This window comes from Poeciliopsis prolifica, unplaced genomic scaffold (genome assembly GCF_027474105.1).
Source record: "Poeciliopsis prolifica strain line A6 unplaced genomic scaffold, Auburn_PproV2 SCAFFOLD004, whole genome shotgun sequence".
Lineage (NCBI taxonomy): Eukaryota > Metazoa > Chordata > Actinopteri > Cyprinodontiformes > Poeciliidae > Poeciliopsis > Poeciliopsis prolifica.
Window position 1 is genome coordinate 1,242,494 of NW_026562379.1, and position 26,360 is coordinate 1,268,853.

General features: G+C 37.1%; 1 protein-coding gene across 3 annotated transcripts in view; it reads right to left on the reverse strand.

The window, feature by feature from the left end:
• The window catches only part of drd2a (dopamine receptor D2a), a 47,530-nt gene extending 22,727 nt beyond the window's left edge, over positions 1 to 24,803 (reverse strand). For 2 of the 3 annotated variants that reach the window (XM_055029035.1, XM_055029032.1), the window contains exons 1-2: positions 24,409 to 24,803; positions 3,031 to 3,341 (exon numbers count right to left, since the gene is read on the reverse strand). In XM_055029035.1, the coding sequence (XP_054885010.1) occupies positions 3,031 to 3,309 (279 nt within the window). In that variant the 5' untranslated portion in view covers positions 3,310 to 3,341; positions 24,409 to 24,803. Of the gene's footprint in view, positions 1 to 3,030; positions 3,342 to 11,850; positions 11,931 to 24,408 lie in introns of those variants that run through there. The other variant, XM_055029033.1, reaches the window with a different exon arrangement.
• Between the last annotated feature and the right edge of the window lie 1,557 nt (positions 24,804 to 26,360).

Genomic DNA, 26,360 nt, shown 5'->3' on the forward strand with positions numbered 1-26,360 from the left:
TATCTTGTCTGGTGAATTGGCTGTGTCCTGAAAATAGAAAAACAATTAGCTGTGCCCTTCATGTAGTGACCAATGTAACAACTGTGGACTGAATAGTTGTGTATTGAGAGGTTGTAAAGACCGAGAATATGCTTAAAGTGTAGTCAAAAGGACAACTCTGACCCACTATAAGAACTGCAGCTTTTTGGGTTGAGGATATTTAATTTTTAATGAGCCCTCCCTTATCTCCCCCTACACATAGTCCATCTCTTAAAGTTTTATTAAGCTGGCATAACAAGGTCGTTATGATCCTGCCAGTAGAGAAACAAAATTGGCACAAAAAGGACAGAAACCTTGAGGATATATTGGGCGTTCTTGTAATTTGATGCTGTCTATGTAGGAATTATGCCTGTCAAACCTATAGACAAAAATTTTCTGCTACATGTATTTGACAAATATTTGAAAGTGATTGCTTTTAGCACAGTCCAAAATGCCATCCTTGAACAAACACAGCTAGTTTCGAACACCTATATGCAATTAAACCACTTCACACCTTCAAAGACTCTCCTTTCAGTCTTTGGTATGCCATCAAATACAATTTTCTATTGAGAAAGTATTATGGTGTCATTTGGTGCTTTGAAATGTGTCTGGCAGCAAATCAGCTCCAACTTTCATGCTTTGATGTGCCCCCCTCTGTGAAAAGCTAGCTGCCCACATCAACAGAGAACGAAGTAAATAACTTTGATAAAAACACAGTCTGAACACTCTGCTCTGTATTACGGCTCACAGCTGTCACTAAAAGGTAGTCACGAGCTGTTCTTATGGATCAAGGAGGAAAAAAAAAGAGTCTGATTGGTGTGTTTCTTATGTTGTCTACGCCACGGTAAAATCCCAACTATGTGACTCAAACTATTTTCCCCCCACAGCTTAATTTCCTGGAGACCTGTTTTATCTTGGACATCACTTCTGTGTCTTTTCTACTGTGGTCACAAAACTGTTTCAGTAAATTGTGTCTACTGGAAAGGTCACTACTCCTACTACAGGAGCGTTGTAGCTTGGGAAAAATAAAACTAAAATATTTTGTCAAGCTGTTTTTTAATCAGGCTTATAGTGAATTTCGTCAAAAAACATAAATAAATCTCATCTTGTCCAATTCCTCTAATCCCAATGTGAGTGTCGTACCACGTCTGTTATAAGTTCAAACGTTGCAGCTGGAGCAGAGTGCGGAGAAAATGCTCAAGGACGAGGAGGACAGGACAGAACCAGGTCATAAGTATGTTAAAGAAACCAGCTGTCAACAAATGCAGACACAGAAATGGTTTCAGTGAAATGGGAACCAAGTGAGTCTAAACAGGGGAGGCCGAACAGCTGTGGGAGAGAACAAGGTAGGGAAATAGAGAGAGAGAGACTAATAATAATAAACACAGGTAAGATGGAGGGAGCAAAAACAGACACAAAGGGAAACATGCCTAACACTAACACAAAAAAATAAATAAATGCATGAACAGAATGAAATTTTAAAAAGAGGGTAAAGACAAGGAATTAACTAATTAGGTGAAATCTTACTGCTACAAAGAACAGAGATGAAAAAATTTATATAGTAAAAAGCCCAAACAACCGAAAAAGAATAAACACACTAAAAAAACTGCCTGGTTACTGTGGTGGAAATTTTTTTTCCACGACATTATATATGGCCTAATGGGATATATGTACAGTCAATTTAAAAATGCCACTATCGGCTGGTGAGAAAAGACAGATCTCAAATAATAAAAATGAAAATCAAAACCAGAGGAGAGTGGAAAATAATGTGAAGGTTTTGAGGAATTGCAAAGATGACAAAGAATCATCTAAATATGCGGTTATAAGAAAATTTATGGTTAAGTTATTTTTTTTTGTTGTTGTTGTTTATACAGTAGTAGTAAATATGCAAGCATATTTTCTTGAATAATTATTTCCCTCACTTTATAGAAAGTGAAAACATGTTTGATTAGGTTTTTCATGTTAATTTGGAGTGGTTCCAACATGTTTCATACATAGAAATGTGGCCTATTATAACAATTTAAGCTTCACATTTTCACTCAACTATCTGACTTAGAGTAAATCTTCAGGTGCTACCTCACTTCAAGGCCTTTATAGGAAATACACTTCAACCCGGATACCCAAAGATACATCTGGTAGATCAGAATAAAGAATGGCTCTAAAAATGAAAAGCTTCCAGACATTGAAACTTGCCAATGACTTAAGGAAACAGGAGGATTAACTTAGAAAAACAACTGCACATCAGAGCACAAAACACACATAGAGGTTTTCAAACAAGATCACCTCCCACTGATCACTGATTAGATCATTTTACGCTAGAGCAAACATTTTTTTGTGGGATGTTAGGAATCTTAAAAAAAATAGATATCAATTGAGCTACACTGGATTCAAGGCACCCAGGAAGATTTATTCATAAACCAATGACCTCTAATAAAAATGGTTGGTCTGACATTTTGCTGTTGTCACATATCTGCTAAATCACAGGCCTCTGACCACTGCATGGCTCCTGTTTACAAGACTGATGTGAACATGTTAACCTTCACTCTTGTTTCACCTTGTTCTTGTGACCTGACGATACAGCTGCAGTGAGCAGCTCGCTTCATCAAAGCCTTTTTCCGCCAGTGTTTCACCAGAACTATATTTTATCTAAAAGCATCATCTGCTCTGACATGTTTTACCCTCCAGTTGTGAATTTTGTCTTTTAAATTAAATGTTGTGTTTGGATCGTCATCATTTCAGTGCTGTCCAAATGTTCCAGTCACTTATAATGCTGGAAATAAACACAGTTGTTGCAGGGGCATTGCTCTGCTCCAGATGCCTTAGTTATCCAACCATTACTCTTTTTAATCTTTTGTTGTTCTTTTTACAGGTGTAATACACTGAGAGAATGTCTCTGGGATAAGAAATGTTACGTTTTATGTCTCACTACAAAGAAATATGGGTGGTATTTTATATCTATTTACTTTTTGCTCCTGTGTGTATGTTTGTGTTTGTGTATTTCTATCATCCTACCTCCAGGTAGACAACCCAGGGCATGACCAGCGTGGCCACCAGAAGATCAGCAACAGCCAGGCTGACGATCAGGTAGTTGGTAGTGGTCTGCAGAGCCTTTTCCCTCGACACAGCCATGCACACCAGAACGTTGCCAAAGACAATGACAAAGATGAGTAGCGTGAGAAGCATGGCATAGTAGTTGTAAGGATGCCTCTGTTCTTGCTCTGTTTTGTTGAAGTGCCATGTTCCGTTATCGTTGAAACTGTCATTGTAGGCATACTGGCCAAAGACATCCATTAGCTGTGAGTGATGGAGGCCAGGAAGTGGCCCTGCAAGACAGGTGAGACAGTATTTCAATATTGAATTCAGTGAATTGTTTGCAAACAGGAAGATAGTCCCTAGATAATCTTTAATCCTTTAGTAATTGCAGAACAAAAGCAGTTTCTTGATTGATCTTTTAAATCCTGCTGAGCCCAGTAATGGGATTGGACTTGATTTCAAATTGTGGTGGAGATTGGAATCAAAACCATGACAGGCTCAATAAAGTTAAAGTGACAACAAAGTAGATGTTTAAAGATCATAGATCTGGCTTTGAGTAAAAGTTTGCGTTCCTCACAGGAAAATGTGACACATAGGAATAGTAGTAGTTTGACTCATGTGCTTATTGATGCACGTTCATATTTTCATGCGCATATTTACACAGCATGTGAAACAAACAACAGCCACTGAAATATTTCTTTATATGTACTACTTTTTGGTGGTCAGCTATATGTTAAGAAAATACTGAAAGTGTGACGATTGACAGCAAGAAGACTCTCCTTCTAACTCTGATGGTTTTTTTCTGTATTTCTGTTGATGGCAGCAGAGTCATAGATGGAAGGCAAAGGAGCTTGGTTTTTGCACAGATCATCTGTTACATGTAGTGATAGTTTAACATGTAAAATATGTTTGTTTGTTTTTTAATAAGAGTTACATAGAGCATTACACAACTGGACACACAGGAGGTGTTAAACCATTGACCAATCACGTCACCTCTAGGATGTCTGCAGTTCTGCAACTATTTAAATGCACCTAACAGCACAGCTGTTTTGATAAATGCAAAACATGCAGGTTGAGCTTGCTTTTGTTCTGTCTCTGCTGTTCCTGCAGGTTTTCTGCTGCCCTCTTGATATTTTCCGACTGAATGAATCAGATGCCTGCTATGAGTGATTAAGGCTCGATCATTTTAAAGGATGTTTGCAGACAAATAAAGCCATGGTAGCCTGCTGGGGAGCCTGAAGCATGCCAAGACACAAGGTTTCCCAGCAGAGCGGAACATTTCAATGACATTGTCAATACTTGTCATTTTCCCTGTTGGTAGTTTTAACACCGAGCCCGATCAGTTTATATTGACTGACTGCTCATATCACATCAGTGCTTGTCTGCAGGATGTTTTTGCCTTAATGGTCCGTGTGTAAACTAAACAGCCAGTCATCAGTGCATCCCACACATTAAATCTAGTAAACAACAATCAAGAGGTGGCCTTCAGTTTTCCTCTGTGCTCTGTGTTGCTTGTTGCTTGCTTTTAAATTGTAACACATGAAAATATAAATTAATGGATTAATTAAACACAGCTGCTGAATTAATCACAATATTTTAAGAACCGTGGAAAATGGATGATATTGCTAAGTCAATGTGTTACAATAAAATTTCATCCACAACCAACACCAAATTAGATTTATCTTTTACTTAAAAAAAAAAAAGCAATCTTAAATATTCAAGATACTACAGCATTCTAAAGAACTGCATTGGATGCGATCTCAGAGAATAACCTCATGACAATCACTTCTGTTTTCTTATCTTATTTTTCCCTGGGACAGATTTTCTGAGCTTTTGATGTAAACAAAACTGCTTTATTGCTTGTTCACTGTCTGGAATCTGACACATACCAGATGGTTATGGGCTGTAGAAAAAGTCTGTGTACCTTGATGTGTGCTTTGCTTTATTTGTTACTGGATCAAAGTGACACTGTTGCTTGATAAAATGTGATACTTCAAGCATAGCACATTCCTTTCCCTGCAAGCCTATCAAAGCTGTGTGACATTGTTTTGTAATAAACTTGAATAAAAATAAAAACAGTCATAAACTTCTCTTGTGTCTGTGAAGAGGCGTGCTTTATGACGTGCTCCGCTTTTACATCTAAATCTGTTCTTCACCCTTTATCGGCACTTTGATTGGAAAAACTGATTTGTAGTCTGACGCCGAAGCAAAAGCAAAATGATTTTCCATCCTCAACGAGAGCCAAGCCATTTTAGCTTAGCAAATTTAAATAATTTTATAGCTAAACAAATAATTGTGAAAATTATACAATAATTGTGTATTACTTGTGAAAATGTTCCTGCAGTTTCATTATGGCAAGACATATCTTAAAGATCACTGAATTATTTTAGCAAACAGCAGAATCTCTTTGGCTAAGTAAATTAAAATTCTGTTTTTACAATGTGACATAATTCACAATAATTCTAACAGAAATCTCCTCCAAACGTTGAGCATATTTAATCTGAGTTTGCTTTAAAAGTACCAGGGCAAAAACGGAGCCTTTCTGTTACATTAAGTTTTATTTGAAAAGAATTTAAAATGGCAATGTTTCTTCCTAATTTCCTTCATGTTTGAGTGAATATTTTTTTCTTTCCTGCATTGAATATTTTAGTTGGCGTCATTTGGAAAATGACTGAATAAATATCAAGGTTTTCCCAGTTGAGGTTTTATTAAACACAAAGCTATTTCGTTCTTGTATTACCATTCTTTTACTCCTACTTCAGCACAACTTTGTATGCACTCTAGTTTTAACTCTTGTTGAAATACACATTCCAGTGAATAGTTTACACACACTCAACACTGACATGGATATCACATTTGGCATGTTTAATGTATTTTAATGTTCTTTTTAAATGTGGAATGATTTTGGAACATCGTTTATAAACTACAAAAATAAGAATTTAAAGCAAAACTTTGTATTTTTTCTAGATTTTTTTGAGTCAAAGTCATAAATACGACATCAAATATTTAAGGAAATTTCCTTTCAAAACTTTTTTTCTTGAAGTGTGACGTGATTAGCAATCTCCCAGCATAATTCTTTTTTGATTATTGTATCTCTCTTCTTGGCAGAACTGGTGAAATCTATCTGCATTTCTAGGTGTCAGTACTCTTAAGGCGTTGTTTCTTCCGTGGCATGAAAGAATGTAAAAGATTTAAAGGGAACAGCAATGTTATAGTGTTATAGTTAGGATAATTATAAAAACAAATTTTAAAAAAGGAGAGATGGATACTACTCCATTGTCATCTGCCAATTCACAACGAACAGAACAGAAAAACTGATACTATAATACAGCAAAAAAGTAGAGAAACTTGTATGATGGTGGCTACCAAAAGTTAAAGATCTTGTCTTTGGGACAACACCACCAAAGATTGAACATGCTTACTTCAATAATTATGTGCAAAGTTGTTGCAAAAGTACAATAAACAAGGCATAAGCTATCCCACAACAATTGAAGAGCATTTCAAACTACTGGCATCTGAAACGCATGAAGCAATTTGCTGTAATGTACTATATTAGGATAAGTGTAAACAGATGAGTCAGAAGAGGACATGGATTGTCATCAATAGCATCTTGTGTAAACATTTTTGGTCATGAATACTCTCTGCCTTTGTTGAGGTTGTAATATCCTTAAATCACCACAAGGGGGTTACAACCTCAATGCCCAGAGACACGCACAAACAAACTATCAAAAACTCAACTTTCTGTGTTTATGGTGTCATTGTAAAACATATTTTATTCAGTTCACTTCTCTGAATTCTCTTGTAAGTTGTAGGGAGATTGGTAGCTGACCTGAGTTGCCTTGCTGTGAACCACTGACTTGTAAAGGCCAGACCTTTATGCATTCTTGTGTGACCTTTGCAGACATAATACAAGCACTCTTTGTTTTTATTTTTAAGGTCCTTGAAAATCCCTATTGATCGAAGCATTGCAAAGGACAGACAGTTCCTAATAGTGTCTGGTACATCTAATCCACAGCAGACTCTAATGTCACAGAACCAATGAGATTACTCACATTTTTAAAATGTTCTGATGATGTGTTTTGACCTTGAGTATAACTGATGAATTAAGAAAAACAATGTTAGAGTTAAAAGTTCATTTATTCAACCAACTCCCTTTGAAAACTAATTATTTAGCTCCATGCAGGAACTGCTATGGAAGGTTAAAAAAAGCCTCTGGAGGATGAAGAAGGATTAAGTGAGGGGCAGTAGAAGAAGGAAAGGGAATTGGAGTAGGGAAGAAGCATGTTCCCGTTAGGACATGCAAGCAATGCTCTGAGGCAGCTGCCTGTGTGTGCGTGCCCTGCAGGTGCACTGCGCTGTCTAATCTTATTTGTTTGCTCAATCTACTTCCTTTGTTGCAATATTTGAAATATCTCTTGCTGCTGACCTGGTAGGTAGTGCTTTCCTGAACAAACATCACAGGTTTCTTTCTAATATCTTGAATCTCTGCAGAGAACATCAAAGAAAAGACTGAACACTACCTAATTTCTAGAATTTTAAGTACTTAGATAAGAAATACCACTAGTACCACTGATGAGCAAAGGGGAGAGCACTGAATATCTCTTTAGAGTACACTAATTGGCTATTAATAAGGTTAAAAAAAATTATACTTTGTTCTAATTGTTAATGAAGCAGGACGAATAGGTAAGCTTGCCAATCTCTGCAGGTCTTATTAACAGGATGATTTCTGCATGTATTCACCTGTTTGTTCCAGAAGAAAAGTTTGTGCAGCTCTGACAGAATGTGTTACTTTTTTATAATATTTATTTTTGTAAGTCTGTGTTAGATTTATCAACACTAATAATTGCAACGGTTTATATTTTACCAGGAGATGAAACTGCTGCACACCAGTTAAGATGGTAATGCTGATCACTGTCCACTGAAATTGCTTAGAGCAGAGGTGAATGTGACATGACTCTTTCTTTCACATGACAAGGATAGTCTACTTACTGAAAGAACCAAAAGATAAAAGGTCAATGGGAAGAGGCAGTGCTTTGATTTTGTTATGAAATACTCTACTTAGGAACCTTGGGTCCTGTCATTCATGTGGATGTTACACGTACCACTATTCTGAGCATTGCAGCTTTCCCGGTAAATGGTTCTGGCAAAGCTTGAGATGTAAAACAATGAGCTTAGAGTCAAGCAGGTGGTCCTAATGTTATGTCCCATTTTCTTCTTTATTCAATAAATTATAACATGGAAAAATCTGTTTTGTCTGGTTGAAGATCGATGTAAATAATTTCTGAACTTGTTCAAAATCAAGTAATTTTGTGCCTTAAGAGAGACAGATGGTTATTTTCTTTGGACCGTGACTTTATTGTTCCTTATTTATTGTCTTTCAAGACTTGTATCATGGACAGATCAATCTGAGGGACAAAACAGAGGCCAGGGTAAGTCATCTAAGTAGGAAAAGCCTTTGTGCACGCACACAGTTTATAGCATACATTTTGAACACTAAGACTGACCTTTCAGTGCTCTTTTTCAAATGCAAGTAGTCTTGGCTTTGTCTTTACAAAGAGGCATTGTAAATGTTTTGCTTCTTACTCAGAATAAACATCATAACTAAAATTCCTTGAACTGAACGCAGAAGAAAAATAATTTTCTTCTCTTTTTTACATCTATTTTCAGTGTTTTTTTTGTCTATTACAGTCACTTTTTCTCACTCAAATGCATTTCTTTTTCTGTCAACGAATGCAGTACTAAAGATAATATTGGGTTATGCGTCTTCCTTAAAACGCAACTTCACCTTATGGACTGTGGTTACAAGCAATCTGAAGCTTTGATTTTCAGACTGGCATGTAATGCCTCAAGTAAGCCACAGTGACCCTCCTAGTGACCTCTGAAATCCAGAGTATTAGGCTTCAGCCAGAAGTCAAACATTTGGACAAGCATTCCAGTTTCTCTGAATTTACTGAATGTATTAAAGAACTTGGGAATGCTGTGCAAAGCACTTGGTGACAGAGTCAAGATTTATCTGCTGTCTGTAAACTTTCCCAAGTTTATGCTGTATGTCTCTTATGGAAAGAGTGAAAAGCTGGAGAGCTTACACCTTGATCTTGGGAGCCAAAGCTTCAAAGCCGCACAAGTAAAAGGCCACAGTTGTTTATTAAATACTTTGAATCAATGCAAACGTATTTTAAGAAGAAGTTTATGCAATTCAGATTTACTGTTCACCACTGTGTAATTGAAACGACACTGAGCAGCACTGTAAATCAGTCTAAGCCATGTGAACAGAACCAAAATACATTCTGCATCTTAATAACAGCAGGTTGCCATCTGGACTTTGTCTGCGCTAATCTTTTTACTAATGTAGTACACTTCACATTTATTGACACTCATAGTAAAAGCACGTCTTGAAACGAGAGTAATATTTATTGCACTAGCAAATCATTTTATGGGGAAAATTATCCAAGGCTAGAAGAAAAGTTTGATTGCCAGTGCCATAATTAAGCCTAAGGATACAAATTAAATTGAACTAAATCAAATTTTATTTGCAAGTTATTCTTAATTAGGTAGCAAGTCAGCTTGGCAGATCAGCAGTCAAATAGCTCTTAAAATAAATATATAAATGCAAAGTACATTTAATTCTGAAACATAGAATAGTTACTATAAACAAAAGTAATGAAGGGTATTATTATTATACCTTTCCTACTGGTTGAATATTGATTCAGACATCACTCATTTTTATGTTACATTTAAGTCACACAAAAGTTAAACTGAGAAAAAAAATACAATATTACTGTCATTAATGTAGCTTACAAATTAAAGTAATATCGTCAGAGATTCAACAAACAGAAGTTCTCCTGTCTCATATCTGCAAAGGCTTCAATGTGTGTCTAATCAATACCAGTTTCTCTGTAATTATTTTTGCAGCACCACCATTTCCTACTTGCACAACATATTTCATATTTTCCTGTTTCCTTTCAACAACAATCATGTTGTGATTCTCAAAGAAAATGGAGGTTTCAAAAGCAGCTAACTTTGTCACGGACCATTATTTTTGGCAGCTTTTATGTTATTTAATCCTTTAAGGGGCAGAAGCAATTATCAACTTTTTGCTGCTCTTGTTTGACACTTGTTTTTTTTTTTTCTTTATTCAGCCCATTTGAAGGCACAGCAGGCAGCAGAAGACACCCATTATGGGTATTGTGCTTTTTTTCCCCCTCATCTGAGGAGCTGCTGGATATTTGGAGAGCACAAATAACTAAAATATTAAACTAAGAGTGACCAGGACACAACTATAACTTCCCTGATAAAAGGTGAAGTAGCCTGAAGGTATTGTCCATCTTTGTCTATGCAAACCTAGAAACCAGTAAATAAAGTTTCACATTTAATTTAGCAAACTAAATGTGAAAGCTATGATGAAACCCAGTGGAGCATTGTTGATGGAATTATGTGAAACTGTTGCACCAGTTATGTAAGTTATTACTGTCTGAGTTATAAAGTGTGAAGTATTTTTAACTGTTAGATATTGGGGCCTTAAAATAGGCCTATAGAAATGCACACGTTGAACTTTTTAGATTTACATGTAAAAGTGTAAAGTCCCTCAACTTTCCGCCTTTGGCTTTGCTATAACCTTAAACTTGAATGTATGATTCACTCTTTTTTTTTTCAGGCATATTTCTGCCAAATCCCTCTGCTCTAATCAGCCTCATTCAGCCCATCTGTGCCATGTCTAATTGTCTGCCTGCCTCACCTGTGCTACTCTCTGCAAGTACGAAACCAGTGTTTCTTCCACACCCTCATGCGTCTCCAGCCCTCCGGTCATTTGTTGGCTTACTGGGTTATTGCCCTCTTCCTTGGCAGTGAACAGTGCCAAGTTTACCAAAATTGATTGGGCAAACTTTTCGGATGTTCGTCCACTTAGAATTCACTCAATTCCTTTTATTACTTCTGATTGTTATACAAACTTCATTAGGCAAACTTTCTGGCATTTCCCATAAATTCTTATCTACAGGCAAAATATACATATACTTCCTTCCTGGCAGTGGTCAGCAACACACATATTTTCTCCCTGGATTAAGTATGCACAAGGGTTTGTTCATGAGTGAAAATAATCTTCTTTCAATTACCGCAAATAATAAATCGATTAAAACCTATTACAGGGTTTAAATACTCTCACTCCAGACTTTGTTCTCTGAAACAGTGGCTACTTTTGGACTTTTACTCCAATCCAATTTATTAAATGTCCCTAATTTACATTTTCTTTTTCTTTTTTTGTTTCATTTTGTCAGAAACATAGCTAAACTTATTAAATAGGATTCAAATGCAAGAAAATTCCTTTCTATGATCCAGGGTTATATTTCTAATGTTTTATTACATTCATGACTATTATGATTAACATTTTAACTGTATTTATTTATATTACTGACTTATGATAAATGTCAAATAAACAATAATATAGAAAAAAACCCAAAAGCCCCTGAAAGTTACCAAAGATTCAACTGGAATCACAATCTGTACGTTTAAAGTTACCCATCATTTTGGGTTTTATAATGACGTGGAATTGAAGCACAGCTCACCAACTAACAACTGATTGTGGAATATTTGGCAGCAAGAAAATTTTAGCTGTGGACATTGAACAAGTGGCATCCTATTACAGTGGCCCATTGGTATTTACTGAGCTCCTGGGAGCAACCTGTTCTTCCAATGTTTGCAGAAGTCGTGTGCATGCCCATGTGCTGGATTTTATACACAAGTGTCCATGGATGAGGACTGTATTCCTATCATTTCAGGAGTAAAATGAGCCAAAAGTGTCACCTGCAGCAACACAGGACCACGGAGCCTGAATCAGCAGATCGATGAGTGGGCTCAGACATATAGCCAGTTTGGAGTCTGCAAATCCTGAAAAGATACACAGCTGTTCAAAACACATTTTGCAGCCAAATCCTGCATTGCTTTTGAATCTGTGCCATTTGGACACAATGGGATGAAAAGGCTCATCCATCCGCATAGGTTAGCCTCCTTAAACTACCACTGACTCACTCTGCAATGGAGAATTTATTCTCTTGCTTAGCATTTAACAAAATGCACCAAAGAAGCCCAAAGAAGAACATTGTGTGAGAGTGAAAAGATGCTTGGCATAATGTAGCTAAAAGACTGAAATAAGCAGAGAAAAGTGGTTAAGGCTAGATTCTCACTATTGTCTATTTTAATGGAATTGCTTCAATCCTTTAAATTTATATGCAAAGCAAGCACCGCCATTTTGAAAATGTCCTTTTGTTTCTTTTGTCTCAGACCATGCAGCTACTGCCAACAGAGACCTGCAAAGATTTCATATTACAACCCAATAGATGTTCCACGAAGACACATTCCTCCTACATAATAATAATTGTAGAGCAGCTTTGCATTATTAAAGATGCGGATCACAGCGCAGCCACCACAGTGTATCCATCTCTCATCATTAAACAGGTTAAATGGCACAATACCCCAGACGATGACCCCCGGATCATGAGCAGTTGACCTCTCCTGGATGAAATCCTTAAATAGCCTGAGTGCTCCTCCTAGATACAATCCTGCTCACACACCTTACTGCATATTTTTATCACAGGTCGACCCCAGCACTGATCTACGAGAGCAAGGAGGGTGTTATCATGCTGTACTGGAGTTGAGAGAGGCAGTTTAATAAATAACTACATGAAAAATAGGATTTCAGGATTTTTGCTTTATATATAATCATGGCTTGTCTTGTAGAGTGAGAACTGTGCTCTATCACCTGATATAACTCCCAAGTTACTGTGTGAGGTCATAACCAAAAGAGACTTTAATAAAATTAGGGGGGCACTTGAAAAAACAATTACAAGGTGTAATTATTCTGCTACAGTGGTTCAAAACAGGTTTTAATTTACCCAGCAATTATAACTAGCTATTATCTAAACACATCAACCTTAATCACTTCATAATTCGTTCTTGGAAAATAAAGATGTTTTGTTTTCTCTGTCGCACGACTAATTAACCCCAGTGTATATTTTAACTTAAAAAAATGCTTTCATCATTATCTTTTGTTAAATTGAGCTAGATTGTGGAGAGGAGATAATCGCAAATTTTGATTAATCTCTTCACTGATCAATTTACCAGTTAAATTGCCATCCGATTCAGCATATTTGCAAGAGTCGTGAACTGGTAAAATCCAGAGAAAACCAATTACCAATGTCTTTGTTTGCTCTAGAGTACAGATGACACTGCTTTGTCAGTTTATTAAACCACATTACAATGAAACCCCCACAGTTAATAGATTGGCCTTCAGGTATGACCTTATTTCAGGTAGAGTTTCCTTTGATAAAGCACAGGAAGTTGTTCAATTATTACATTTATAGCTGATTATATTTATATAAATGCCTTTTTCATACTTTTGGCAGTTTTAGTTTGAAAATTACATTTTAATTTTACCAGTATATTTCTTCTGAATGTAAGTTGGAAAGAATCACCAGTGGATTCAGTCATTCAGAACATGATGCTTAATTAGAAGACCACTAGACGTTTTGGAGAAGTTTCACTTTTTGTAAAACATATAGTGACATCATTAAAGAATTGAAGTACAATGTCTCTGACGCTGACATAATTGAGTCAATAATAATTTATTTCACCCTATGACAGCATGACAGCTCTCTCCCTCATCTGTTTTACCATCAGTCAGAATCTAAGCACCCAGGTAAGAATGACTGATTTTGCTCAAAGTCAATGACTGTCCTATGTCCTACCTTCTGTCACAGAGATATGGTTCTGTGTTCCTGGAGAACCAGACAAAAATCAAGGTTATAGTGTAAAGTCCCTGTCTACTGGCTGGCTGTGTAGGAGGTGGCTGCTATGACTTTTACAGAGCTGAAAATAAACCTGCTCATTCAGTGTACCAATTACTGTGTCATTATCCTGCCACTGCAATTATCGGTGCTTTTTCTCTGCACTCAACATCATGAAGGTGTCTCCCCCCTCCACACCTCACCCCAAGTAAAACCCATCAAGGTGCATTTAGCTTTAAATGGAAGATGAATCCCAGTTAATTATATTTTCAAAGTGATGATTTTTTGGGAGGGTTTGTTTGTTTGAAAGGAGCATGCAACGATCACAGTTTTGACTGTTTTTGAGATAAATCTATTTAAAACTACATGATTGTAAAATATTTCAAATGCTTAGTGCTTTATCACCATGATTCTGAAAATGCAATGCAGCTTGTTTTTGGATTAGAAAACTATCTGTTCCTTTTGCTACTTTTCTCTCAGAAAAAAAGTTTAAAATGAGCTACAACCAGATTTTATCTAAAACAATGTTTCCTGTGGGTTAGATGGATAATAATAGTGTCGATAGCCCAATGCACCTGGCACTTTTAAAACTGGCCTGAAAAAAACGGCTTTAGTGTAATGTTGGATATGACTAAGGTGAAATGAAGAGGTTTAAGTGATCTAACACTACTGCAACACTGAGCTGGCAGCGGAGGAAGTCTCAGAGAGTGTGTGTGTGTGCGTGTGTGTGAGAAAGAGAGAGAAAGATGGCGTTGAGCTACAAGTTATAACAAATGCACAGTTGAGACCAAAATAATTCATAACTAGGCCTGTCAAGATAATATATTTTGCTTGGCGATTAATTATTGGGATAACCAATAATATTGTTTGAAGACCTTTTTACATTGATTTAATAGAAATTACGTAATAATACATGTGATTTCCTGCCAAAGATAGATACACTTTACTTTCAAAAGAACACTTAACACTGGGACTGATACACAAAATAAATAACACAACCAAAACCAAAAATAAAATAGATTCTCTGTCTCCATTAACAAAAAATGTACTTGAATAAAAACTAAACAACATAAAGCCAAAGTGGAAATAAATACTGCATTCAACCAAGAGTGCAGATTATGAAGTCTGTATAGTATATTGCCCTTCAGTAATCATTAGATTTACATAGAGAAGACATCCGGCTGCCTCATGCAATAGTTTAAACTGCAGGATTTTTTACAGGCCTATTCATAACCCTGCCAGATTAAGCTCCTAAATTATTTATGTTGGACCAAGAAGTTTTATTTTTTGTTTTGTTTTTTTTTGACAGGAAATAAGATATCTATTTTTTCAAAACAATCATAAAACACAGTAATAGTTTTGAAACCAAGCCATGCAGGGTTTTGCATATTTTAACTGGTATTTTGATGATGAACTCCAGACCAACTGGCTCTCCACAAGAATATTTTCTGTCATCTTTGTTGTACATCCTTTACGCTGATCGTTGCAGGAGTTTCCATGACTACAGGCAAGTCCTTAAATTTGTGAATGGTAATGAGGACAAGCACTGATCTGTGGTGGGGGACTTTATCAAATGGTGCCATGAAGCCCAGCTATACTTAAGCACTGCAGAAAACAAAGGCTTTATATAGAATTAGGATATAAATATCTTGGAACTGCTATCAGATGTAATTTTACAGTAATGTAAATACCTGCCTTTAAAGTGTAATTAGCTCCCATCTGAAAGCTACACAATGCCTTGCAAAATGTCGCAAAATTCCAGCAAAGTGGAATTTAGAAAACAACTGCTTTTCTCTGGGGCCAGGCAGAATAATAGAAAACAGCCAGACTAACGCAATTGAAAATTTTAAGGTTAGTTTGATGTTTTCTCTCAAATAAAAAACAATAGGATGGTTTAGATCAATAACAAGGTTAAATTAAAAACAGCAGTTGAGGAAAATGAGCTCACTGACTTTACACTTTCTTTTCTTGAGTTGCATTCCACATTTTATTACTTTCAATCGATGGTAAGCATGTCCTTTGCAATGTTTTTCTCAGCAACTTTCTGGATGTTCTGGACTAGTGCTAATCACTGACAATAACACTGAGGGGAGCAATCTTTGGTGGATATTTCAGATTAGATTTTATGGAAACAATAAAACTTCTCAATCTCTAGGCACTATCTGGCAGCATGTTCCACCGATTTATGGATTTTACAGAGAGCTGGTTGCTTTTATATCTTATGATTTCCAGTGTGATTTACATTTTTGGGGTATTTTTTCAACCTAATAGAACAGCTTTGTTTCAGGATGAACTAAGTGAAGCTCTCCCAGGCATCTTCATAGAGCATTCTGTGAAACTTGTGAATTAAAAAAGCTTCAGGACAGTTTCATTTTGCAGGAAAGAGTCACAGCATTTACCCCTAAAGGTATTGCTGTTTTTGTACAATAATGTCTTATTGTTATAATCTACTTAAATCTGGCGCTTAAAACTAAAGGCTATTTGTCCTGAACTATATAAAATACCAATGGTTTTCAAATGTTTTACTGCTCTTGATTATATGCAAATGAACTTAACATTTGATGCAGTTTCTATATTTTGAATAGCATGGCAAACATTTGGGGGGGCATAAATGCTTGACCACACAAAGCCCCTTTCTAGAGCTGAAGTCTCCAGCCACAGAACTGCTCCTCTTGGCCTTTCTAGTCAGCTCCTCCAGAATAACAGCAACAATTACCAAATACCTGATAAAACTGCACATCTGCTGAGCTTATCATACAAACTACTTCTCAGTCCAATGCTCCCAAGAACAGCTGCAAATGGAGGAACATTGTAGAGATGACATGCTAAAGGTGCAGAATCTGAAAAAAAACAACTTCTCAAAGAGGCAGAGGCCAATTTCAAGGTGTAAAGTTGCAAAATTTAATTTCTTTTGTCTTTGATGTACACAGCATTTTTAGAACAACTGAAGGTAACATAGTGACTTGCACTATGTGCCAGGAAAATACATAGCACTTCAGAATTTGGATTTAATGTACACATTTGATGCATACATTGTCACATTGGAATGCAGACAGAAAATCGTGAAAACGGGATTAAATTGCTGCCAACCACAGACCACATGAAGACAAAAAAATGGATGGAAAGAAACAAAAGTCTAACTTAAAGTCTGAATCAAGACCACATCAGGACTGACTCTTGTCTTAACAGTTGCAATAAAAAAATCCACCCATTAGGATATAAATATCCCTGTCCTCTCCTTCTACTGGAAGGAGAGGACAGGGATGTTGGTAACAAGCCTCCATTGACCTCATTAGGTTCTAGAGAATCTCCAACTAAACAACTAGGTTTGTCTCTTGTGCATAGGGCCTAAACAAACAGGCAAACACACACATTCTCACACGCTGACAAACCCCTTGCCAGTTTTCCATTGCACATTGTGATCCACAAAGACATACAGGCAGCCAATGCATGCAGGTGTGTGGAAAAAGTAAATCAGCATGCACGGTGGCTCTGCTTTTTCCTCAAAACTCAAAAGAGGCTCATAAGCCTCTGATAGATCAGTCGCTTCTTTAGTTCTCACGCTATCTGTTTGGCTGCGACTGTCTTGTGTACAGAATAAGTAAATAAAAGCAGGTTTCTAGCTTTTTTTATCTGTGTTAATTCACAGTCAAATCAGGCAGTTTACAATCTTGCAAGAATCCCAACCAAGGCGTGGGCCGTTGTCTTCCGAACACACTGTAGTAAGTGTGTTACTACACAAACACCAAGACAGTGCACTCTGACAGGCACAACCAGCTTGAATAGTGAGGCCATAGCACGGCTTGGAAGTCCCACAAGTACCGATAGGACCACGCCACAAATTAGCTCACAACAACAGAGCTTAAACCCAAAGAGAGTTCATCTTCCAGACTGACAAGTAGCTGAGGGCAAACCAGCCAGACACAATGATGGTTGACAAGGAGCCGAAGAGGGCAGGTAAGACAGATGTGCCTATCCAAGCTTACAACAACAAGAAAACTCAGAGATAAAGTAGATAAAGCAAAAACTGTGGATGAGAAATAATTTAAATAATAATAATATCATCTTTAAGGTTTATGAAACCAAGCAACAATTCTTTTAATAAATCTGATTGCTTGTCGAGGTAAACACATAAATGTTTCTCAAATACAAAGCATTGAGTCACAAAATCTGCGGCTCAAGGATACGTTTGGGTCTGCCTGTTTGTGTGGTTTTTTTATATATATATTTAATTCTCTGGCTTTAAATCCAATCAAAATTTTAAAATCAGAACAACTGAGTATTACATAAAACCTGTTATAAATAATTAAATACAGACATTTGTATATATCAATATACTGTACAGTATATGTCCCTAGTGTTAGGGGATTCTTTTTTGAAGAATGACACTGTGACTGTAGCATTGCATGGACACAATCAGAATTAACCTCAGGTTTCTTTGAGTGAATCAGTCCACTGACAAACAATTTGATGTAAAGAGTCAAAGGCAAAGCACAATCCAATACATGTCACTTAAGAGTCGATTTCCATTTGAACAGAAAACATGTTAAAACAATTTTCATAATAAAGTATTATGGAAGATCTATCTTAGAGCAATAACTTAGGGACACATCATCCATGCTGGTCATTAATGCAGATCTTATGACAGGACTTAGCCAATACCAAATCCTGCTGGAAATTAAAACTGTCGTTTTCACAGGTCTTGTCATCAAAACCATGGAGTGAACACATATTTTCTGGCAGATGACTGTGTGACTTTGGACATGAAAAGAAGAAAAAAGAAACACAGTGGACGAACACCAGCAGCAGTCAGCGATGCTCCGTAAAGCATCACTGACTGTGGAAACCTCACACCTGTTCTCAAGCAGCTTGATCACAATTTCAGGAAAATCCAATCATTTCAATAAGTTTGTTAAAATGGCATATTAAACATTTCTGATTTTGTTTCCAGCTCAGGAGTCGCCAAACACAGAGAATTTAAACAACTGTCTTTGATATATTTGTGAACAATCATTTTATTTCTAATTATTGGTAATCTACTTTTATATGCATTAGCTGTAAGCCATACTCAGAAATATAAAAATTAAAGTTTGAAATGTATCCCTCTCTCTTTGATGACTTTATGAAAGGAATATAATTAACTAGATGAATATGAATAAATTACAGGAATATATTATTGTTTGTGATTACTCTCTAGCTTATAGAGATGCACAAATGTTTTGTAATTTTTGCAAGACATAAACTATAAGCGAAAACAGCTGTTTTCCCCTCTATTTTATTACTTCTACCAGGAGGAAAAGCTCAGTTTTTAGGTCGCCAGGCTAATAAGATCACCTGAGAATTTATTTATTGTCTCTGAAGCCACCAGAGATAACTATTTTAGGAATAAAACTACATCAAGCTAAAAAATATATTTTTTTATGAACCACTCAGGTGCATAATGAACCTTTCTGTCTCTGATGAAACAACAGATATGTTAGAGTAAAATGTCCAGTTTTGCATACTTCTAGTTTATGCAAACTTAAATATTTATTACAGTTCTCATTGTTTGGAAGACAATATCTAGATGTTTGTTCATCTTCTGAAGCAGCCATGTTTTGTCCCTTCCTTCTCCGCTCTCTCACTAATTCGGTGAGCAACCATGAAATCTATATCAGACAGACAAAGCAATACGTTTAGGCTGCGCCAAGCATGAAAGCGGAAGATTGGTTATTTTTCAAAGAGATCGAAGCTACCTCTGTAACCAGGACTGATCGACTTGATAAAATATATCAAATGTGGTTTTCCTGATTGTGATTTATTGTGGTTCTGTTGAAAGCTTGGCTATATTCAGCCATTAGAGAAGCAGATACAGAAGGATATGTTGAGACAATAATTTATTAAAGCTTGGACCAAAAGGTCATATAGGATCTTGGATTGCTCTTAAGACATGACAGTCATAGGCGGTGAGGGAAAATGTCACGGAAGGGGCTGGTTTTTCTTTATTATTATTTCACAGTGCTTGAGAGGAGAACATTTTCCATTGTGATGCATGTTTGTTGTCACGCTCCTATAAAATCTGACTCATCACCATCCAGAAAGGTGGTCACTATTTAGCCACCCTCCTTAAACTAATAGATTGATTTTTGACCCTTGTGATGGACTGGCAACTTATCCAGGTTGTAGCCCATCTCCTGCTCAATGACTGCTGGACATGGGCAGCCATTAATATTAACTTTCCTAAAACCATCTGGTAACTGTTCATCAAAAATTGTTGGAGATGAAACAAAAGTTGCAGAAAGTTTTTTATTTATTTTTTTTTTTACTGTTTTTGCTTTTTTCACACTTGAGTAGAAACTGGTTGTCATTATTATTTTGATACCAGACAACCAAAGTAAACACAAAAAAACTGTTTTCTAATAGTAAGACTACTTCTAACAACATGGACCAATGTGCCAAAGTATTTGTCTCCTAAAGGTATCGCCTGGTTGTTTCACCCTTGATGGAAACGACTGCCAACATTTGCATTTTGGTAGAATAAAACGACTTCTGTGAGAAAACCGGAAATAAAATTCCTCCACAGGGATGCAATGTGTTTATTTGTTATTGAGGTAACAACTTGCCTAGTGGTCTGAAACATTTAAATGTGAAATAAAAAAGCAAAGCCAAACAAATGTATAGAGGTCAATTTATTTCTCTGAGCCTGTATGAATAACTTTGACCTTGTAAAGTCTAGAAATGTAACAAGTTTTTAAAGTCAGTCAGTTTACTGTATGATTATTCAACACTGGGTGAGCAAAAAGCCAAACACTAATTTATGACGACTATTCATGACCATGAGTATGTAAAGTGGCACTTCCAATGAACTTTTGAGTAATAATTTCTACCTGTAAACACTCGTTTAAAGGGATTACGTATTGGGTGCCCTCTCATAGAGTTCAGCTGTTGGGGATCTGCTGGCAATATTGTTTTTAAGCTATTCGGATGAAGACTTGAATGGTCGATGTCTTCATGTTTCAAGGCATTCAGAGCCAACACATAAAGGCAAGATAACAGGGAAGGATTTTTACTCTCCTGGGAATTTCTGTTCTTTCTCTCCAGCTTTGCTATTAATCCTCATTCCATCGCCTCTGTTTAATACTCATCTCGACACTTCCCCAACAATACGTCCCTTTTTATTGCTCCAGATTGTTCATTTAAGCAATTCCCCCGGTGGTGACCTCGGACGAGTTTTTAAGACATCACCTCTGAATTTATATCAAGCTCTTGCCCGTCTACAGCCAATTAGGGCATTTTGAGCTTTCCCGCGTCGGCATTGTGTTTCTGTATTTAATACACATGCGCAAATATGATCGCAGCAAAAGCTGTGATGTGCACTAACAGAGACACTTGACTGCCAAACATTTTCACACCTCTCATAAAAAAATTGTGTGGATATCAGTGTTTACCTCAGCAGAGAGCTGTTACAATACAGAGGTGTGAGCAGGTCTATTGTTGTTATAAGCACCTCAAGTTTTAACTGAATTTTAAAAGATGGATGCCAGTGGGCTGTTTATGTTATTGCTTTTTCACTCCGGTTGCACACTGTTGCGAGAAAAGTTATTTTTATCTTCTTTTAATGGTTAGTCTGTTCCACACGTGTGTATCACACTGAGGAACTGTTGTGATAAATCATGTCTAGAACATTTGCTCTTATTCTTACAGGAATGTAAAAACCACTTGGACAGTAACATAAAATCAATCTTGAACACTCCTAAGGTGGCAAAGCTTAGGAGAAAAGTCGACTTTCCTCAACGCACCACTGTTATGTGAAGCACATCCAGCTCATAACAGAAAGTCCACTGGCTTTTTATTATCTAGCCATTCACTGTCAAAGTGTTGTGCCAAGAATCCTAGGAGCAAACATGCAATACAAACTTCATGAAGGAAGTTACCGGGTCAGGATTTGAACCAAGAACCTTCTCAAAGCAACGCAATAGCACTAGCAGATACTATTGCAGACTTCTAGGAAGTCCATCATCCAATAATTAAAAGAGAATGAAAAAACTGCAAACCAAAAGAATAAACCAACTTTTGTGGCATGCCTTGCAAAGAGAATGTTAATCAGTAAAGCGTTTTATCGTGAGACATCTTTTAGCTAAAGCAGTTTGAACAAAACAGTGTGATGTCATGTGACTGGTGACAGAACGGGCTTAGGCAGCTTTCTGTTAGCTCGAAAAACAGGTGAATCCAAATACATATTTTATTTGCTCTGGCAGACTGCAGCTGGCTCTCACTCGGTTCAAACGGATTTCCGCTTTGTGCTGGGCAAGCAATCATGGCGGTTTATCTAATACTTGAGAGGGGGCTTGAAAAGATAACACTGTACATTGAAGCAGTGCTGAAGCAAATAATCCTGCGCTTCATCGCACACGTTGTTACTCTGATTGGCTGCAGGTCTTTTCATTTGTGTCCAAAGGCATTTTAGTTTGCGGCAGATATCATCCGCTGGAAATTGAAAATTAAGACAGAGGACGTCCAAGCTAATTTTGAGTTGTCTAGTGATGCCAGGCAAGCTTTCTGGACTATTTTATTCTCGAAGGCTTGTATGTCTCAGCTTTAAAAGCTTTACTTGTACTAGCACCAACCTGACCCAATTTCTATCATACACAACTGTTTGTCAGCTAAGTCCATTTATGAAGTACATGACGCTGTTCATGTGTCATTTTAAATATTAAAGCTGTGTTCAAAATCAAAAGTCCTTTGAGCAAACATCTATTATTATTTGTGTGTGGGTGTGTGTGTCTGTGTTTTGTTTTTTCTTTTCAATGAGCTGACCACTTTTAGCACCAATACCTTGTCACTGTGGTTTGTCCCAACACTTTAGAAATGCATTTCTAACCCAGTCCAGAATCACAGAGGATAATGCTTTTGTTTTTCATTTGTTCTGAAATTTCTTTCAGTCAGGGTGTGAGGAGATACATTTTAAAAATAGTTTCGGCAATTTCACATTACCAGATAATTTATATTTAAGTGGCTTACTGATTTCCCCAGTTAACAGGTAATCAAGCCTGATAAAATTAAGCCAAGCAATGTGGTTAATTACAGTTACCTCATGATTTATCAAGAGAGGCAATTATTTTTTCTCCATAAGGGCAAGTCGGTGCAGACAGCTTGTTTCACTTAAGAAATGAATCATTTAAAAATTGTACTTTTCATTAGTTTCCTATTACCCTTTTCAGGAACTGAATTGTGTACAAAAACACAAGAAATGTGTAATAGGGCTCCTTTTATAATATTATTTTACAATATGTAAAAGTACTTTGGAATCGGCACCTGATTGAAAATGTAAATCCTTCAGAGGGGTAGTAATTTAATTTATTAGCAACTCAAACAGAAACTGAATTTTTACACTTTCTTCAATGCTTCTTTCTAAGAAGGCAATTCTTGAAAGGATTCATGTCTTGACAAGAACTGCATCAGGCTGCTCAGTTGAAGCTGTTTTGTTCGCAAAGGAGAGTAACAGATAAGAGACAGGAGAGTGTAGAATTCAATATTTGTCTGGGCGCTGTCACCGGATAAACACCGAACACACACAACACACAGGCACACACACATAGAGGGCGCACGTAGCCATTCTCAGCTTATCCCCTGGTACTCACCTGAAAATGCATTGGCAGAGATTAGAAGATGAATTCCCTGTGTTCAGAAAGCATTTAAATCATGATTTTGCTAATTTATTGGTGGAAGAAAAGTCTTTTTTTATTATTATTTCTGCACCAGTTTCTCAAACTGGTTCTGCTGCAACCTAAATGTGCAGACTAGAATACTGGTAATGGGCTGATGCTGTTCAAACGCAAATTCCAGCTTTTGAAGGAGTGAAGGGGGAGGATTTAGGGGGGTATGATCAGTGCCTTCGAGAGGATGGAATAATTATGGGAAAATATCAAACATGAAGAGCTATTTTTGCTGTTAAGAGAAAAAGCTGGATGTAGATTTCAATCCACTATTCAAAGTATTCAAATGAAAACTTATATAATCTTGAAAGCAATCACAAGTTGTTCTGAGGGAGCTGCATAAATAAACCATCAATTTACTTCCTTCTCATTTATGTAGCCTTCTGCCTCCAGCTTGTGAAAACCTGCCCTCGGCTCAGAGTGGGCTCCAGGGGGGAGGTTGCGCAGCTCCCACCTGCCCGCCGCAGAGTCTCTCGGTCTCTGCGGCGCTAAGGACCCGCTACCCCTGTAATAAGAGTCCAGCTCTGATTGCCAGCTGGGAACAAGCAGAGAGTTGGGAGGCGTGCTTAGAACTGAAAGAAAAGAAAAGCAAAGAAAAAAACACTCCAAGTCCCGAATCACCACAGAAAATCACCTAAATTTTCCTCTCAGTATCGCATCCAGCCAGAATCTTTGAAGCAGCACTTTCACACAGATGCTCTCCTGAACCGTCAGTGCGCTCACTCATCCACACAAAACGGAATTTTGCAAGAGTACGATGAAAGGTTCATCAAAGTAGCCTTTGTTAAATGTATGATTTTTTTTTTAAAGTTCTGTAGCGACAATGACCTTTGGAGCACAAGAAAAAAACAAAACAAAAAAAAAAAACAAGAGAATTATCTTACCTTCACGCCATAAGTTTGATTGAATCCTTTATAAAGCCACCGACAAATAAATCCAAAGAAGTCCAGTTAGCTCCCTCTTCTATTTGCTTTGCACATTTTTACTCTCAACTTGAGCGACCCGGATCGGTTGTGAGTCAGTTTGAGAGCGACGCATTTAGTTCAAGCTGATCCGAAAATGTGCCAGAAAAATAAAAACTAAATAAATAAAAAATACGCTGTCAGCAATGCTTTCAAAATGCTGGAAAACGGGTCTCTCTTTTTTTCTTTTTCTTTTTTTGTTACGTAAGTCTAATATCGGCCAAAGATTGGTTTTCTTTAATCTCGGAAGAAGTGGAGCAGACGTTGAAACAGAGAGCGCGGTGCGCGCGTGTCCAGGAGCTTTACGCACGCGGCGGCGGAGTTACCTTCGGTACTGACGGAGGCGGGAGACGCGGCGACTGTGAAGAAGTGTGGAAAAATCAAGGCGGGGTTACATCTGCTTAATCCACCGCGGGGAATCACGCTTCTGTGAATGTCACCGTCCGTGTGAGACTTAAGTTCCTAATGTTTGTATCAGACTCTCCAAGCTGGAGCGAGCACCACCTTTACTTTTTTATAGATGAGAAATTCCAGGATGTATTTAAAGCATTTTCTTTTTTTCGGTAGATTCTTAATGCATTTGTGCTGCTGATGGTGTGGGAGGGGGGTGGGAGGGGGGTAAAAAAAAGCTCCTCATCGGGGTCACTATTAGACACAACATGTCAATTCTAAGTCTTTCAAAGTTCATTTATTTCAGCAGACCAGTTGCACAGATTAATTACATCGACATCATTTTCAAATCTTCATTCCTTTTGTGAGGATTTGACTGAAAACAGTATTTCATATAAGAAGACTATATCAGATCACTAAAAAAACATTTACAACACTAAAATGTATGTTTTATTAGATTCAAAGCTTTTCACAGACTCTCGCATGACGTGAGGTCTGGATTTGACTTCTTCATTATTGTGCAGGAATCTGATTTTAATGATTCCACAGTCGCTCCTGCAGTTTGTTTGAAGGTACAGTTTCAAGTCATTTGTAGCCCCTAACATGTTTTTTGTTTTTTTTGTTTTGCTATTTTGCTTTCACCGTCTTCCTTTCACGTTTGCTGTGTCAGTATACAATATTTAAACCAACAATACATTCTTCTTGTCACTCTTCCAAATCTGTTGAAAGACTCCTCTACCATAGCTTTTTGTAGCTCCTCCAAAGTTACCACTGGTCACTAATGCTTCCTTTCCTTGCCTTGCCTTTTTGTCAGCATAGGGGGATGGTCACATTTTTGTCAGTGAAACATACAATTTATTTTTTTTTTAATTCTTCATGATGGTGTTTATTACTGTTCTTCATTAACTTAATGAAGTTTGTCGTACTGTCAATGTGTTTGGCCTTTTCAAGGGGTGCGAATGCTTGAGGAAGGTCACTGGAGTGACTCAGTTGTTAATCTTTGTTACTGCAAATGTAAATGACAGACTGCAGCGTGAGAAAACCAGCTGTGTTGTCTGAGTCCTGCCAATAAAACAACACAAACTTGTTTTTTATAATCACATCATGAATGCATTTGGGGACAAATTTGATACAGACGCCCGCTTTGCTACGTGTTGATGTTCCATTTTCATGCCCCGGGCAAGTTTCATCCCAACCAAGGTCCTGCTTTCCATTTGCTGGGTAAAAGCTCCACAATTGTTGGCCCTGCTTGTATAGATGTTTGAAAAACAATTAAATACATTAATATTTTATTGCAGAAGGATAACCTAAAGGAATTTTGAGAAAGATTTTGCTTTAATCTTGGGCGCCTTTTTTTTATTATTGTTATCAGTTAGAGCCATATTAATTGAAGCTCTTGCTGCGATTATTCTGTGTGACCCCATTTTGCCACCAGGACAGCTCTTACTGTTCACCTATAACCTTTGAAAGTTGGAGCATACAGC